The sequence below is a fragment of the Natator depressus genome, chromosome 3, assembly GCF_965152275.1.
Source record: "Natator depressus isolate rNatDep1 chromosome 3, rNatDep2.hap1, whole genome shotgun sequence".
In the NCBI taxonomy this organism is placed as follows: domain Eukaryota; kingdom Metazoa; phylum Chordata; order Testudines; family Cheloniidae; genus Natator; species Natator depressus.
Window position 1 is genome coordinate 7,768,356 of NC_134236.1, and position 18,524 is coordinate 7,786,879.

Consider the following 18,524-nt stretch of genomic DNA (forward strand, 5'->3'; position numbering starts at 1 on the left):
CCATATCTCTGGCTCCTACAGTTCTATGGGCCAGACTGAGACACTTACGTGAGCACAGGAGGCATGCTGGGAGTGGGTGGGGCCACAGGGAGGATGCTCCGCCCCCTGGCATGCTGACATTAAATATGGAGCCCTATCCAGCTTGTCTTGACATTTACTAGGGCAGAAAAATCTCAACAGCTCTTTTCCCCAGTGATTCCATGACTCCGTCTGCCCCACGCAGAGGCCAGGTTATGCAGCATTGCTCCTCGTTAAAGCTGTTGGCTCCATCTCCTACGAGGGCTGCACCTGGACAGGAAGCTAACGAGCCTGGAAACGTACCATTATTGGTTAACTCCACCGTGACAGGTTGGCGTTGCAGGGCGGCTGCAGGGAAGTGACAGGCCAGGCTGTGAAATGGTTCCCCAAAGCTCCGTATGAAGGTGCTTTTGTGGCCCACAGCAGCACTGGGCCTCCCCTGTGCTCTGCTACCAAGCACAGCCACCAGAGCGACCGGGGAAGGGGCTTGCTAGGGCCTTCCGAAGCCAGGAGCCGACAGACCAAAGCAGCGCCGGATTTGCTCCGCGCACACGGAGGCCAGTGCTCTTTGTAAGGAGGCTGCTTGGATTTTAGGACCTGGCCCAGTCCTATCCAGACCATGCACAGTCCTAGCCAGAGCTTCGCTCGCCTGGCTCGGAGCAGACATTGCAGAAAGCTCTAACCCAGCCAGCCCCAAGCAGCACAAGATGCTGCGTTTGGGGCGAAGGAGGATCCCAGTAATTCGCGAGCGGGCCCCGAGCGCCCCACGCTGCTGCTGGAGCACACTCACTCTCCGCTGGGACAGAAAACAGTCATTACTTGACGCCTGAACCCCGATGCCCCAGTGGCATGCAAGAGAGTTGGTTCAATTCCCAGGCTGATCTCACTCCCTGGACTTTCACAGGACGGACTGTTACTCCATTGGCTCTGCAAAGGCCTGGAAGCCAAGCCAAAGAACGGCAGCAATGGGCCATGTGTCCCTGCTTCAAGCATGTGGCTCCCCCTTCGCCCCCTCTGGATTTACACTGTATATCAGGTAAATCTCATTATCCCTGAGTTAGTGATGGCAAAGAGCAACCGACAGTGAGTTAGCAACTGAGCTGGATTAAAAAATAAGCCTTAACTATGAATCTTCTGCCTTCCAGACTTCGATTTTGTTTAAATTATAAAGCTCTATCAAGGGTTTTTGCCCTGAAGCTGCTGATAAATATTTACTGCCTCCGTTCTAGGTTAATGAAGTTATTTGTATTGTGCTCCGAGAAGGAGATTAAGAGACTTGATGTAACCCCTGGAGAGTGTTCAGGTTGTGCCATATGCTCAAGGCCCTGCGCCCTCCACCGAGTCCACCCCCGGCCGAAAAAGCATGGGACAGAATTGAAGCATGTTTCCTTAAAGTACATCCCAAGCCCTTACTAGTGAGAACATGGTCTTCCAAACGTGAAATGGAGGTAAGGCAGACAGCAGTGCCTTGGTTGAGTCTGCAGACACCCCAAATTACTGTCTTCAAGAAAGGTGTGAACTAACACCCTGTTCATCTCAACAGAGCATGTTAACTCTGAAACCTACCCACGATCTAAATGCCAACATTCTTCTCCAAACATCCAGCGGGCCCATCACCGTTGGAGTGGCAGATAGCGGGGTCGGGGGTTGCAATAGTTGGCAAAAATTCCAGCTGAGTCTTGATGCCAAACCCCTCCCCCCGGAATTTATGGTCAGGCCTCCCCAGGTGAGAGAGATGGGAGCAGAGACTTAACCTTGTGTACTTTCATCGTCAGGGTTATAAGACTCCCTGGCCACAAACACGGCAGCTATTTGGGTTCAGTGCTGGATGCAGGCTGTGGCCGGATCATCAGCCTCTGCTTCTCCTCCTTCAGACCCCAGTTATGGGATAAAGATCACACAAAGCCCCGCCCTGCCCAGCCACATGCCCCGCCCTTACCTCCTTTCTGATGGATCGGATTATGATCCTAAATGTCCTGCTCAGATCCTTCTCCAGCTCGAGCTCAGCAACACCCTGAAAGAGAAACAGCAGCAGCCGCTTTCAATCACCCTCTCCAAAGAGGATCCAGAATCCTGGCGGGCGGCTTGGCGGGAAGAGGCCTGCCGGGTAGTACGGAACCTGTTTCCCAGGAATGGGGTGTTTGGTCGTTATCAGCGCAGCTAGGATGGTGACATTTCAAAAGGCAACAAAACGCTACGTTAGGAGAATTTGGATCTCCCATGGTCAGGGGCCCGGAGAGCTCAGGGCCCTTTTATCTCTGGTCACCCAGACGGCTGTACAGTGACCTATGTGAAATGGGTACATGGCACAGCGCAGCACAGGGCACAGCAGCCCCACGCTTCCCCCCACAGCAGCCCCACGCTTCCACAGTGTCGCTGGTCCAGGGAGCTCCACCGCTCCCGACAAACAGTCTCACCCCGCCTCAGCAAAATAGGTGACACAGCCACTTCACAGGGACTTAACTTCTCTCCCCACTCATTCTCCATGTAAGTCCCGTGGCAAATCAGAGGTAGAGTAGGAAACAGCACCCAGGAGTCCTGGCTCCGAGTCCTCTGCTTGGCCCACTGGAGGAGATCAACAAGGATGCCAGCAACAGTGCCAGACATGACAGCAGTTTTGTAACATACACACCCATCCACTAGGGACTAGACTGAGACACCCGCCCCCCCAACTCATTTAACCTAGGGGCTACCGAGCAGACGTCAGATGTGAAAACTTCTAGTGGCCATCCAGGTGAGCTGCTATCCAGCTGGTGACCTAAAGAGTGAAAGGCTCCAATAACACAACACCAATCCCCTTCCTGCCACCAACACAGGTGGGATGTGAACTGGCACCCAAAAAGTACGAGGCTCTGACATATTTAAAGATACGTTATCCTACGACCCTGCAGAAGCCAGTCAATAGTCCTGGTCACCGGCTTTCTGGGCTGCCTATTTGCTAACACGCCTGAGCTGTCGGCTGGAACTGATTGAATGGCCCTGCTTGCATTTCAGTTCTGCTTTCACTCACTCGAGCTGCCAATTAAAATGAAGCACCTATTAAAAGAAGAATTCATTTGGGGTAAAATCCAAATGCTCTTAGAAGGAGAGAGAATGGGAAAGATTGATCAGCTTTGGGGCTGGGGGATTTTTTTTTGCAGGTTCCCCACAGCTCCATCAGGGCCGATAATGCATTGGGCGGGCAGGCGTGTCTTGTCTACCAAGTCCAGTCTGGAGGCTCACATGTGCAGTGGCTTCGCATGTACTGAGAACAGGGGAAGAGAGGGTTAAACGCAATGAGGGGTTCTGTCCTGCCCTGCAGTGACAATCTGTGATGGGGAGGAGACTGCAATTGCGAGCAATGCCTGGGAAAAGACGAGAATGTTGCTTTTCATACAAAAAAACCCCCTAATTTTAAAGCCTCACAGAGAGAGCAAACAAGACAGAAAGCTGGGTGGCAGGCGTGCACCCCAGATTTCTCACCATATTTTGCAGACCCAAGAGGCAGGGGCGCTGGAAGGGGGGGGGGCGGCCAAGGCCCGCCCATTTTTGAAAGTGTATAGGCGTGGCCCGTCCACTTTTCACCATGGGGCCGGCCCTCTGCCCCTCCGCTTCCCACTCTCCCTCCCCCTCCGAGGCCCTGGCCCAGCCAGGCAGGAAGCTAGAGCCCAGCCCAGGTAAGAGCGGCCCGGGGAGCCCAGGCAGCTATGGGGAGCCGCAGACCCTCTACCTGCCCTGGGTGGAGGGCCCAGGGGTTGGGGACATAGGCTGAGGGCTGCTCTTGGGTCCTCCCACCCCGGGCAGATAGAGGGGCCCAGGCTCCCCAGCCCAGCTCCAGATTGGCCAAGGGGCAGGGCCACGGAGGGGGCGGGGCCTCAGCCCCCCCCACACTTTTAGGAAGAATCCGTCGCCCCTGCCAAGAGGCTCAGGCAGTTTGGAGAAGCAACCAAAGGGTCAGATTTTTTCTGCTGTGTACCGAGTGGTGCTAACCATGTCAGGGTTTTTTTAGGCTGCAGGAGACACAGGCCAGGTTCAACTCTGGATGTTGTGGTACCCTGCAGCCTGGCGTTTCTGAATGTCATTTTCTTCTGACTCCATGTAACGGATTGGAAGGGGTTACCTTATTTCAATGGGACTCAAGGTTTCATTATCCACCTCCCACAGGATGGACCATAGGGTAAAAAAATACAGTAACATCGATCGGATTGGTGGGGATGGCGTGGATTGATGTCCATTCTGCAATTCTAAGAGAGAGCCCCTAGCTAAGTGCTAACAAATAAACAATACCCAACTCTTAAAGGGATTTTCATCAGTAGATCTCAAAGCACTTCACAATTTTAAATGTATTTATCTTGACAACACTCCTGTGAGGTAGAGCAGTGCTATGATCCCTTTTCCAGAGGGGAAACTGAGGCATGGAGCAGCTCAGTGACTTGCCTAAGGGTACACAAGAACCGACCAGGGAACTGAACCCAAGACTCCCAAATCCTATGTTATCGGACCACTTTTCCTCTACAGGTATGGCATTGTTTAAGTATGGCATTTAGTATGGCATTGTTCCCACTCCACCATAATCTTGGACCACAAATCATGCGTCTCCAAACAAGTATTAGTCACCACTCTGTACTTCTCCCTAGTGAGAGATATGGGGGAGGCCTGGAGCATCCTCTACAGGTTGTCTGCAACACTGAATTCCTAGGAGAGGAACTTTACTGTTGTGTAAGCCACTTAGATCAGTATCATTTTGGCCCGAACTGAGCTGTAGCCAGCACTGGGATGGAACGAGGCAGCCCGCAGCACCAATTCACTCCCTCGCGGTAGGACACGAAGAATCTGGCAATTCCAGGAGGCAGAACGCAATTACCCAGTGTGGAGTTTACCCAGGGCAAACGGGTTAACTGCTTTGCTGTTGGGAAAAGCACCATGAGTTCTTTGATGACCACAAGTGCCTTGGGTTCACGTCTCATCTGAGGGACGGTCCATCCACCAGCAGGGCCTCATGGCGTTGTTTACTCGCACAGAAACGCTCAGCTATCGGTTCCCATCTGCAAGAAAGCCGTCCGCACCCGGGAACCGATTGCTCTTCTCAGAGCCAGCATCAGCCATCGCCGATGGACCCATCTTCCTACGTAACGCAGACATGCCCTGTCCCCCAGGAGCCCAGCTACATCTGCCAACAGCCAAATCTCCTATGAACCTCCAAGACATCTGAATCACCCACTTTCCGGGGGGCTCCATACCGTACAGCAGTCGCACTGCTCTTGGCTGCCGCCTGCAAGCTAGAGGGGAAGGCCCTGACGCGCGCACAGGGAACCCTTGAGAGTAAGGATGCTCGGACGCTGGGGAAAAGCTGCAGGGAGCCCATGATGTAGCACCGCTGCAGCGAAGCGGCATGGGACTCCCAACAGGGTCAGCCTGCTGCGTCCCAGAGTTGTGTTGACATCCGTCAGCCGGAAGAGCCTCCCACTTGAACTGACTGGATGCAGAGGGGGCCAGGAAGTGATGGCGCCACTAAAACTCTTACGGGTCCTGCGCTCTGAAGCCCCGGATGCCTAGCGGCCCTGGAAAGTGCAAGAGGGCTGCCAAAGTGGCAAAACGATTGAGGGGAGAAAAAGACAGTTGGAAATAGAAGCCCAGCAAGGAGAAAAGAGTAGCACGGGGCTGCTGCCTGGAGCAGAGGACAGAGAATAGCCATGGGCCAGAGAACGGGAAGGCTGAGGGCAACCACTGACTGATGGAGAAACTTCTAGTCAGGGCAGGTTACTCCCTAATTACCCCTAGGGGTTTTTTTTGCCCCTTCCACTGAAGGGTGGGATGCTGGACTGGGGGGATCCCTGGGACGATCCAGACTGGCCGTTCCTGTGTTCCTAATTCTGCCCATCATTAACATTCACTACCATTGGCCTGGTTCCTCGAGTGACGTCCTAAGTAGAGTGCCCGTCCAATTTAAGGACTCTCTGCATCGCAAAAGCACCGAGTCAGGTGCCCTGGTTCCCACAAGGTTAATCTCGGCAATGCAAACAAGACTGGCCCCTGGTGCACCTGGGAAGGAGGCCGGGACTGTTATGTCCCCTCTCAGGCTTCTCTTTTCCAGACTAAACAAACCCAATTTTGTCAATCTTCCCTCATAGGTCATGTTTTCTAGACCTTTGATCATTTTTGTTGCTCTTCTCTGGACTTTCTCCAATTTGTCCACATCCTTCCTGAAATGTGGTGCCCAGAACTGGACACAATACTCCAGTTGAGGCCTAATCAACGTGGAGTAGAGCAGAAGAATTACTTCTCTGTCTTGCTTACAACACACCCTGATAATACATCCTAGAATGAGGTTCGCTTTTTTTGCAACAGTGTTACACTGTTGACTCATATTTAGCTGATGGTCCATTATGACTCTTGGATTCCTTTCCGCAGTACTCCTTCCGAGGCAGTCATTTCTCATTTTGTATGTGTGCAACTGATCGTTCCTTCCTAAGTTGCATCCTTCCATCTAGGTTGCATTTCCCTAGTTTGTTTACGAGAAGGTCATGCGTGACAGTATCAAAAGCTTTACTAAAGTCGAGATATACCACGTCTACCGCCTCTCCCCTATCCACAAGGCTTGTTACCCTGCCAAAGAAAGCTATCTTTCTGGGTACATGCTGGCGTTAGCGTGGTGATCTTCCCACTGGATGAGAAGGAGCTTCCGGAGGCATCATTGGTGGTACCTCTCCAGACTCTTGAGGAGCTGTCGATAGGTCACCCAGGCTTTGCATCCATAAAGGAGTGTAGGAATAACAATTGCTCTCCATTACCCCTTATGGAAATCTGGGCCCATCAGGCAAAACTGAGCCCACTCAGCGCTTCCTGCAATTTTTCTGCTTCCCTCCAACGCTCTGCCAGGCTGACGTCCGCATGGCAGCGGCTCCACTTCCTTGGGAAGCTGCAGTGGTGGTGGCAGTGGGGGGGCGCGCGCAGCTGGGAGCTGACACAGGCTTTCCAGGGAATACGCAGTAATTTCATTTAGCTTTGCCCAGCGGAATCATTAGTCGGCGAAAGGAGAGACTAAATAATAAATGACAGGCCCTGGCTCTCCAGCTGTTTGGAAGCAATCAGAATTAAAACCGTCTGGCTGACGCAGCCTGGCATGACAAGGGGAAATAAATCCAGCCTGTCACAGCCCTATTTATATTTGCTTCAGGCTGAAGGTGTTATTCTAGCTAGTACCAGGCGCAGGGATGTGTGGCGGGCGTGTGGCACAGCCGTGCCTCCTGCAGGGGGTAATGCACACAGCTAGCTTTGGGGAGCAGGACAAAAGAGCCTCGGAGAAGACAAAGGATTTCTGGCTGGCTAAAACTGACTCTCTCTCGGGACAGGGTTCTATTGTTTGAGGGGACAGACAGACCCACACAGATACCTGCTGGGGGTCTGAAGAAGTTAGGCCTTCCGAGGCACATCTCCAGGTAGAACAGACACAGGCACAGACCATTAGGGTTTTGAAATCCATTTACACTTCCATTAGCTTTGCTCCTACTGTTGAGATTAAACGATACTTTGGTTTAATCCCGGGTCTGGTCACTCTATTCATTGCTGGTCACAGATGCCCTCAGGGAAGAAGTGCAGGGGCTGAACCTGCTGGCTAAGTACAGTGAACCCCAGGGCCTGGTCTGAGAGTGGAGAACTGCAGGACTTCATCCCAGGAGAGGTAAAGACCCAAGGCCTGGCACCGGTGGGGGTGCATTTGAAGAGGCCAGGGCAGGGACAGCGAGCCCTGTAATGATGGCACCTGCATTCAGAAATCCTATTTACACTGGCTCTGGAGGGATTACCTCAATGGCCCTGAAGCCCTGGGCTGTTCTAGGGTTTTGTATTGCTACCCAGCCCCATAGTATCTAGGTGCCTTTCACCCCCCAATATTAGTTGAACTGGGATAGGAGCCACACTATACTGCGCTTCTGTGAATATCCAAATGCTCAGCTGCTGGACCACTGGGAGTTCTCTGGCCTGTGTCAGCGAGGAGGGCAGACCAGACAATCACAACGGCCCCTTCTGGCCTTGCTACGAGTAAGAATCGAGCTAGAGAGAAGCTCACTCCGCAATGACTTTGCAATGTGTCCTTCACTACAAGCCTGGCAAGCCTAAAGGAGCCTATCAGAGGGCAACAAGTAACATATGCGCATATTCATTTGAAGCCCAAAAGCTGACACTGCGTTTCCTGAGGCTGTATCAGGCCTCTTTTGAGGTTTTGCTTTCTTGTTAAATGCCAGGGGCTCCCGCTCTCCCCCTCAGCAGTCAGCCAAGCCCTGGGCATGCAGCCACCCTGCAAAGCCCTGCTCAAGTTCCTGCCACCCACTAGTGCTCTGCTTCCCCACGTGCACCGTGAGGACTTCTGGGGGCGCAGCCCATGTGTTCCTGCACTGCAACAAACCAAGCTGCTCTATGATTCCACCCCACTGAAGCGTGGGAGAGCTTCCCTGGCCTGCTGGGCACAAGGGGCAATTGTGGGAAGGCCCTGGAGGACTATCAGCACCGAGCGATTTAGCCTGCATCCTGGGCTACCAGCCCAAGTGAAAGCGGGACACAGGTTCCACTGCACACCCCCAACGGGACCAGCTAGCCTGAGCAGAAAGAACCATGACACTCGCGGGAGTGGGATATATGTGTGGGGAGGGGAAGGTGGTTAGGGGCCATGCCTGGGTAAGAGCCTGGACTAACTGCAGCGAAGACAGATCTCCCCATCCTCACTTTTGTAACAAAGTTTTGCAGTGGGCGAGACATGCTGAACAGCCCTCGAAACCCCAAACTTCCCTTCATCCTCAGAAACAGACCCAATACCAACCGCTTCCCCATCAACGTAGCCTGACTAAATGCAGTGCCAGGCTCAGGACTGGAATGGAGATGGGGGGGGCAGGATTGGGGTGCAGTAACCGAGCTGTGTGAAAGGTTTGTGCAACACCTGAGTCTGGCCAGCATCATCAATCTGTCACTTTCATGAGCACTAATAAAAAAAATTCACTCCCAACCATCTCAAAGGGAATTCACTGGTTCACCAGCCTCTTTGCATCGCTATTAATTCCGGTCACTGTCTGGCAGGAACAGACTTCAAAGTATGTTCTCTGCCCATCCAGATTGGAAACTGCCTGCAGAAGAAACTGATGCTCTCATCCACCCACCCAGAAACCACATGCAGAGGCTGAAGTCCCTGGACTTCAGGAAAGCAGACTTCGACTCCCTCAGGGAACGGATGGGTAGGATCCCCTGGGGGACTATCATGAAGGGGAAGGGAGTCCAGGAGAGCTGGCTGTATTTCAAGGAATCCCTGTTGAGGTTACAGGGACAAACCATCCCGATGAGTCGAAAGAATAGTAAACATGGCAAGCGACCAGCTTGGCTTAATGGTGAAATCCTAGCGGATCTTAAACATAAAAAAGAAGCTTACAAGAAGTGGAAGGTTGGACATATGACCAGGGAAGAGTATAAAAATATTGCTCGGGCATGTAGGAAAGATATAAGGAGGGCCAAATCGCACCTGGAGCTGCAGCTAGCAAGAGATGTCAAGAGTAACAAGAAGGGTTTCTTCAGGTATGTTGGCAACAAGAAGAAAGCCAAGGAAAGAGTGGGCCCCTTACTGAATGAGGGAGGCAACCTAGTGACAGAGGATGTGGAAAAAGCTAATGTACTCAATGCTTTTTTTGCCTCTGTTTTCACTAACAAGGTCAGCTCCCAGACTGCTGCGCTGGGCATCACAGAATGGGGAAGAGATGGCCAGCCCTCTGTGGAGATAGAGGTGGTTAGGGACTATTTAGAAAAGCTGGACGTGCACAAGTCCATGGGGCCGGACGAGTTACATCCGAGAGTGCTGAAGGAATTGGCGGCTGTGATTGCAGAGCCCTTGGCCATTATCTTTGAAAACTCGTGGCGAACGGGGGAAGTCCCGGATGACTGGAAAAAGGCTAATGTAGTGCCAATCTTTAAAAAAGGGAAGAAGGAGGATCCTGGGAACTACAGGCCGGTCAGCCTCACCTCAGTCCCTGGAAAAATCATGGAGCAGGTCCTCAAAGAATCAATCCTGAAGCACTTACATGAGAGGAAAGTGATCAGGAACAGTCAGCATGGATTCACCAAGGGAAGGTCATGCCTGACTAATCTAATCGCCTTTTATGATGAGATTACTGGTTCTGTGGATGAAGGGAAAGCAGTGGATGTATTGTTTCTTGACTTTAGCAAAGCTTTTGACACGGTCTCCCACAGTATTCTTGTCAGCAAGTTAAAGAAGTATGGGCTGGATGAATGCACTATAAGGTGGGTAGAAAGCTGGCTAGATTGTCGGGCTCAACGGGTAGTGATAAATGGCTCCATGTCTAGTTGGCAGCCGGTGTCAAGTGGAGTGCCCCAGGGGTCGGTCCTGGGGCCGGTTTTGTTCAATATCTTCATAAATGATCTGGAGGATGGTGTGGATTGCACTCTCAGCAAATTTGCAGATGATACTAAACTGGGAGGAGTGGTAGATACGCTGGAGGGGAGGGATAGGATACAGAAGGACCTAGACAAATTGGAGGATTGGGCCAAAAGAAATCTGATGAGGTTCAATAAGGATAAGTGCAGGGTCCTGCACTTAGGATGGAAGAATCCAATGCACCGCTACAGACTAGGGACCGAATGGCTAGGCAGCAGTTCTGCGGAAAAGGACCTAGGGGTGACAGTGGACGAGAAGCTGGATATGAGTCAACAGTGTGCCCTTGTTGCCAAGAAGGCCAATGGCATTTTGGGATGTATAAGTAGGGGCATAGCCAGCAGATCGAGGGATGTGATCGTTCCCCTCTATTCGACACTGGTGAGGCCTCATCTGGAGTACTGTGTCCAGTTTTGGGCCCCACACTACAAGAAGGATGTGGATAAATTGGAGAGAGTCCAGCGAAGGGCAACAAAAATGATTAGGGGTCTAGAGCACATGACTTATGAGGAGAGGCTGAGGGAGCTGGGATTGTTCAGTCTGCAGAAGAGAAGAATGAGGGGGGATTTGATAGCTGCTTTCAACTACCTGAAAGGGGGTTCCAAAGAGGATGGCTCTAGACTGTTCTCAATGGTAGCAGATGACAGAACGAGGAGTAATGGTCTCAAGTTGCAATGGGGGAGGTTTAGATTGGATATTAGGAAAAACTTTTTCACTAAGAGGGTGGTGAAACACTGGAATGCGTTACCTAGGGAGGTGGTAGAATCTCCTTCCTTAGAGGTTTTTAAGGTCAGGCTTGACAAAGCCCTGGCTGGGATGATTTAACTGGGAATTGGTCCTGCTTCGAGCAGGGGGTTGGACTAGATGACCTTCTGGGGTCCCTTCCAACCCTGATATTCTATGATTCTATGATTCTAAGTGTAAATGAGAACACAGTCAATTCCCTATTGTCAGAAAGCACAAGAGGCGTCCCCAGAAGACAGTTTGCTACGAGGAACGTTGAACCTGATTGCACAACCCTGACTGCAAGAGGATCTCTGGCGGAAGCTGTGGATGACACTCACGCTCCATGAGACAAGGCTCATGCTGTCTAACCTGAGAAGGGGACTTAGCGTTCCGGGCCCCGATCCTGCAGTGCAGTGATTCTCCTCTGCATCATGGTGCTGGCAGATCCTGGTGCTACAGTCAGTCATGGGTGGCTCAGCCTAGAGCAGGGGGACGCTCCAGTGCCAGAGAGCCAGCAGAGCAGTTCCTATGCCGCTCCCCTCCTGCTGCCAGGGATAGCGGGCATGGCCATGAACTCAGCCAGCTCAGTAGCGAAGGAGCACAAAGGCCAACTTTCCCCTCTCCAGAGCTGAGCTGCGAGCTCCCCAGACTATGTACAAATGGAGTCGTTAGCTACAGGGTGGCCAAAACCTCTTGAGCTTAATCAAAAGTGGAGTTTTGGAGCTGGCAACATTTTAATTCCTCCTTTGCAAGTCTGATTTCTGAAAAAAGCAGATTCTCTTCCCTGAGGGCACGAATTCGCAGCTGCCGTTTCTATCCATGGGACTGGCGGGCACAGCTGGGCGGACTGTAGGCGCTAGTATGCGTACCTGCAACCACCGGCTCTTAACTCTCATCGCTCTTGTGAAAGCCGCACAAGCCAATCCGAGCTGAAGCCAGCACTAGCAGGGACGGCAGCCCTAGTGTGCGAAGCTTTGGAAGCAGCTTGCGTGCTCCCATCAGACCCAAGGAGGACGCCTGTCTTGTGTGCTCTCTGCACGGAGCCTAGGGGTTCTGACTGGGTTTTCATTCATATTCCCTGCATAACCCAGGCACGAGACCCCAGACTCCTCAAAAGCAAGAGACTCTTTGGCCTGAGATCTTAGGAAGTGAAACCAGTGAGTGTCACAGCTTCCCACGCATTTCACGACCTGCGTTGTAGAACGCTGTAGCGATATAGGTCTGCTTCTTACTGCAGTGCCTACACAGATCTCGATGCTGGTCTCGTGGTCCTGCCACCCCTGCCTGCAGCTTCTCCCAAGCCTGTCCTGCTTCTGCTGGCCCTCACCTCCCTCCATCCATTGACCTGTTGCACACTGGGGTGGAAAAAGGGGAGTCCACCCCTCAGTCCTCAGCTGGGGGAAGCCTGCAGCCCTAGTGGTCTCACACACCCCTCACCTCCTCCATACAGTGATTCACCACCTCAAACCTGCAGCCAGGCTGGGATTTTCAAAGGAGTTACACACCTAACTCCTCAAGGGGCTCTTTTAAAAATTCCAGCCTAAACTCATACAGTCCCTCCTGAGGCAGCAGTAATTCTCAAGATTTCCCGACTCCCAGTCCTGTGCTCATTCCCATAGGCCACACCACACCCAGGGGCCCTGCTAAGCTTCGGGGAGATGAGGGGCAGGGCTGGCCTAGCAGGGGGAATTGTAGGTCAAGATCAAGGGCCATGAGCAGAGCTATGTGTGCAGGGAACCCTGGTCTGGAATAGCAGGAGTGCTGCAGGTCAGGAGTAAGGTGCATCAGCAGAAAAGGGTGTGGGGGAGCCCGGGGTCATGTGGGGTGCAGGACTGAGCTATGTTGGCAGAGCTGTGCAGAGTGCAGGGGCATGGTTCTGCCAGCACTGCAAGAACAGGGGGTGCTGCAGGCCAGAACTGAGGTGCCTCAGTAGAGCTGTGTACTCGGAAGCGTATACAGCTCCCGCCCTCGTTAAGCCAAGGTATTCGTCCATCACTCTGCTAAGCAGACAGCAGTCCAGTTCTCATTGCTGCCTACTGCAGCTATGCACCACGGGATGCTGAACAGACTGCACCCTCCCCCCATTCCTTTTAAAAAAAGCAGATGACAGAAACACTGCTCTGTCTGGATCCGCTGCACCCTATCCAATTTGGCGTCACGCATGTGGAAGGGCAAAGAAAGGAGCCGAGAACATAAATGGGTTTCAGTTGGATATAGAGACTTAACTTCCAGATGAAGACAGCGTGTTGATGGCGTTTAACAAACTGGCGGTTAAGGCAAAGCTGTGATTTCTGCTCAAACCTGGGATTTGTCGGGCTAGAACAGCACACATTTGCAAACCCTTGATGTTGAGAAAGATTACCCCTTGCTAGCTGGCTCAGGAGGCTATTGCCTGCCAGAGGGGCGAGCTTTAAAGATAAAAGGTTCGTCTTGAATTATAAAGCCAGAGGATATCTGACACGGCTCCTAGAGCCGGGTACAGAACTCTGGTTTGGGCATGTGGTTAAAGGCTGTTTCATTACGCCATGCAGTCGTCCTGGGATATTTATGAACGACTGTTCATGGCTGTTCCATACTCCTGCCTGGGGAACACTTAGTTAGCCCTCGTCTGTGCAGTTGTCCCATTTGCTCATGCAGAGGCAGCCGGGATGCAGCTTCCACGGTCCCCTCGTGAATGTGGTCTCGGACATTCAGGCAAAGTGAAGAGATGCTCATGGGCTCACCTGGAAGGAAACACCCATCGTGTATAGCACACTGCTTCATTTGCCTAGCTCAGAAAGACAACTCAACCCCACCTAGTTTAATATGATTCCAGAGAGTCAGGGGGTTTCAAACCGGGGACTGACGCAGCCTGGCTGCTGCTCTGGGTAAATCTCACACTAGAAAGACACAGTTTATAACCCCTGGTCAGCAAAGCAGGTCCAAACTAATCACAGGTCAGCCACATACCCGGATGGTAACTTCCAGGCCCAGACATCACTCTGCTTCTAATTCAGAGCCTCCCCGTCTTCCCCCAAAGTTTTCCAATAGCTCCTCAATCCTCCAGGAAAGTGAGGCTGGACCGTAATCTCCCCACCCAGCCACCGTGCTCTACTGTGAGAATCAGTACTATGCCCGCATCTAGCCCCTCCTAAAATCCCATCCCTGGCTCCCTGCTCCCTTCAGTTCCTTACTCTCATCTTCAAGGCCCTGCGCAGCCAAGCCCCTGCCTACCACTCAGAACATCTGCTTTCATTCCCTCTGCCAAGGCCTCTTTGCTCAAAGGGCAGGAGCGTCTTCCTATCTTGAAAGCACCAGAAAGTCCGTCTGTTCTTTCTTTATCTCCTCACCTGCCTGCCAAGCGTGACAAACAAAGCTCAGCTCTGCCTCTTGGGTGGAAAACACATGGAGGACCCATCTGCCTAATTATCATTTAAAAGACGAAGTGCGAAGGGAATATGTGAGGACAGGGCGGAATTCATGCTGGAAAACTTGCCATGCACCACCAGTCTGAGTCAGCTAATCGGACTTCTAACATGCTCTAAGCGATGCAAGGCTCGGCGTTCTGCCTCCGACAGGAGGAAACCCACTTGCCATCCTCAGCGCAGCTCAGAGGCTCGGCCCCCAGCTACGAGATGAGCATGTTAAAGATTTGTTATCCACCTGTCCTCTGTCGAGAGAGGCTGCCCTCTACATCTCGTTTTTCACAGAGAACAGGGACTGAGCAGGTGGAGTTCCCACCTGTTCCAAACAAAGGGAGCATCTACACTACTGCTAAAGTCGATCTAACTTATGTCACTCAGGGGTGGGAAAAAGTGATGCAAGTTACAAAGACCTCCCACTAAACTGGGAGGAGAGGTAGATATGCTGGAGGGTAGGGATAGGATACAGAGGGACCTAGACAAATTGGAGGATTGGGCCAAAAGAAATCTGATGAGGTTCAACAAGGACAAGTGCAGAGTCCTGCACTTAGGACTGAAGAATCCAATGCACCGCTACAGACTAGGGACCGAATGGTTCGGCAGCAGTTCTGCAGAAAAGGACCTAGGAGTTACAGTGGACAAGAAGCTGGATATGAGTCAACAGTGTGCCCTTGTTGCCAAAAAGGCTAACGGCATTTCGGGCTGTATAAGTAGGAGCACGGCCAGCAGATTGAGGGACGTGATCATTTCCCTCTATTCGACATTGGTGAGGCCTCATCTGGAGTACTGTGTCCAGTTTTGGGCCCCACACTACAAGAAGGATGTGGATAAATTGGAAAACGTCCAGCAGAGGGCAACAAAAATGATTAGGGGACTGGAACACATGACTTATGAGGAGAGGCTGAAGGAACTGGGATTGTTTAGTCTGCAGAAGAGAAGAATGAGGGAGGATTTGATAGCTGCTTTCAACTACCTGAAAGGGGGTTCCAAAGAGGATGGCTCTAGACTGTTCTCAGTGGTAGCAGATGACAGAACAAGGAGTAATGGTCTCAAGTTGCAGTGGGGGAGATTTAGGTTGGATATTAGGAAAAAACTTTTTCACTAGGAGGGTGGTGAAGCACGGGAATGGGTTACCTAGGGAGGTGGTAGAATCTCCTTCCTTTGAGGTGTTTAAGGTCAGGCTTGACAAAGCCCTGGCTGGGATGATTTAGTTGGGGTTGGACTAGAAGACCTCCTGAGGTCCCTTCCAACCCTGCTATTCTCTGATTCGATGATAAGCGCTATCCACACTGGCGCTATGTCAGCAGGAGACACTCTCCCGTTGGCAGGCAGCGTCTTCACCAGATGCGGAGCATCGGTGCAGCTGTGCCAATGTAGCGCTTCTAGTGTAGACCTGCCCAGAGTAAAACCAAACCACTTGTACTCTACCCTTTCTCCCTCCCCGGGGCTTGTAACTCAAATCAAAGGCCTCCACCTGAGTTCTCCCCAAAACGTATCTGTTCCTTCACTCTCCTTGCAGGACCTCTCCTGACCTCAGCCCTTCATTCCCACAGCCCCCAAAAGACACACTCGTACCCTGGGGCTAGCGAACGAGCTCCATCTGCCAGCATCAATCCACTGCAATCACACCACACCCGCATGTAATTACTCCGCATGCATGGCTTTAACGCCAGAGACTTTCCCAGGCAGGCTCCAGCACGTGGCACTTATTAGGGCTCCTCTTCATCTTGATCCACTCTGGACCTCTCTAGGAAGAGCCCATTTGGAACGGGTTTCGGTTCACGCAGACATCTGCCAGCTGTGGGCGTGTCTCTAAGAGGGATACTGGGCTGCCCTGGAACTAACCCATTGCCCTTGAGGGCACCACACAAGAAATGTGAGTTCGAGTCTCAGCTCTTGATCCATAAGCCGTTGGGTCGGAGAGCCGCACTGAAGCAGGATGTTCTGGCCCAGTGGGGAGAGAGCACAACATCCCTCGCCAGGAACAGGCCCCAGTCCCTTCCGTTCTTCTCCTGAACAAGGGTTGGTGGGGATCGTGGAAAAACTGGAGGGATCTTTTCAGGACACAAGGGGCACCCAGGGGACATAATAAGGAAGCAGACAGGTTCCACCGCCGCTGCCGAGCCAGGGGCTTTAATGTGGCCTCAGCAGCCGCCCTGCGAGTAGCTGCGGTGTGGACGTGTCACCTCAGCGATGCACAATAGCTCGGGTAGAAGTGAGCCTGCTGCCCCATCCTGGCTCAGCAGCGGCTGGCGGCTGCTTCCCTAGCAGGGGGCACGCAGCAAGGGAGAGTTCGGTTACATCTGATTCGAGGATGAGCCCCACTCACCCAGCTGGCCATGCAGTGAAGACCACTGGGACGCCCCCTGTTGCCGCAGAAGTCCAGCTAGGTACATACTGGGACGCAGTTCCCAGCAGGGGACTTGATGCGTGTGCACTGGTTGTGATGCAGAGTTCAGGAGCAGCTATCGGCCAGAGCGGCCAGGCGCCACGGTGCGCAGGTCCTGGAGGCAGAGCTGCTTTAAGGAGGCCTGCTGCACTCTGCTGCTACAGGAGACTTGGGGATGCCTGTGCTAGCAGAGGACTGGACTCAGTGTCCCCTAGGACTTACCAGCTGGTCATCGCTGGAGAGTGTCAAGGTAGCTAGAGGTGAAGACGACAATCCCGCCATGCCCTTCGCTGATCCCACTTCGGATTTGCTTGTGGCGGCTTGTGAAACTTTCCATGCTTTGGCTGTGCTGGAAAAGGCCAATGGGAGCCTTGCCTAGTCCAGGCCAATGGCCTATGCTCCTGAGCACCGCACACGCCCATTAGCATTGCAAGCATCTACCGTCCTTAACCTGGCACTGCCCATGTCCAGTGCCTGTAATGCACGGATAAGCCTCTTCGAACAAAGCCTCTGAGGCTCCGAAGGCAAGAGCCAAATTTGTTACGCAGAGTTCTTTAAAAAGGTGAGCAGGGGAACTCATGAATCTTGCAGATCCTTGCGCAAATCCTGCAGTGTCTTTCTCAATCCCATGACACTTGGACATTGGAACTGGTTTCCACAGAGGTTGAGATGTCCAAGGGTGGTAGGATGGGGGGGAGCAGTGCCCAGGAGTCTGCGATTGTTTGTTAACTCTTTTGGAATAGCGCTATGGGATCTTTTACCCCCTGCCTTGATAGATACCAAATACAGGCAGAATCAGTCTCAGTTTCTCAGTTTAACATCTCATCTGATGGACAGAGCGCACCCACTGGTACACACTATACCATCAGTGGGGCATATGACCAAGAGCAGATGTCTCATCAGAAGGAGAGAGCGCATTACCAATGGAACCATCTCTGTCAGGCCAACTTTCCCCGCTCCAGCTGTTTTATTACCTTGCGAGCTCTCCTTTTCCGCTCAACTCCATTTATGGCACTATGGGACTAAATCTTTGACAGGCAGAAACAATCAGAGCTAGACTGAAGACAATCCAGTTATATGGATTTACAGCAGCTCCAAATCTGGCCGTCTAGCCAGAGCCATCGTTTATATTTCCTCAGGTAGAGTTCTCTATTGATGCACTAACATCACGGGACTGGCAGGAAGGCAGAACAGAACCGGTGGACCACAGGTACCCAGCACACTGGGAATAGAACGTCTTTGGCTCGTACTCACCGGCTCCTGGAAATAAAGCTGATAGTCAAACACAGGATGGGCTTTGATCATCTCCATGACATTCACTTTGGGGTTCGCGGGTTTGTATGGCGTGTTCAGCCCAGCCACCGCCCTAAGACATCAGCAGCAGGAATCAGAGAGGGAGAAACCAAAAGATCCAGTTTACAAGCAATAGCAATATGCTCTGATTCAAAGGGCAGACTCCGAATTTGCACGCTGGCATTGGGCTGCGCACACACACAGGGGCGTTTACATGGGTCAGGAAGTCGCCCATGAGCAGGCTTCAGAGAGAAGTGCGATATGGACCTTTTCAGGGGCTCCCTCTGAG

At 52.3% G+C, this 18,524-nt stretch overlaps 1 protein-coding gene across 1 annotated transcript in view; it reads right to left on the reverse strand.

The window, feature by feature from the left end:
• Positions 1–18,524, reverse strand: part of EPHX2 (epoxide hydrolase 2) — a 100,618-nt gene that overhangs the window by 18,409 nt on the left and 63,685 nt on the right. The window contains exons 12-13 of the mRNA XM_074946759.1: positions 18,197–18,308; positions 1,958–2,032 (exon numbers count right to left, since the gene is read on the reverse strand). Of these exons, the coding sequence (XP_074802860.1) occupies positions 1,958–2,032; positions 18,197–18,308 (187 nt within the window). The remainder of the gene's footprint in view (positions 1–1,957; positions 2,033–18,196; positions 18,309–18,524) is intronic.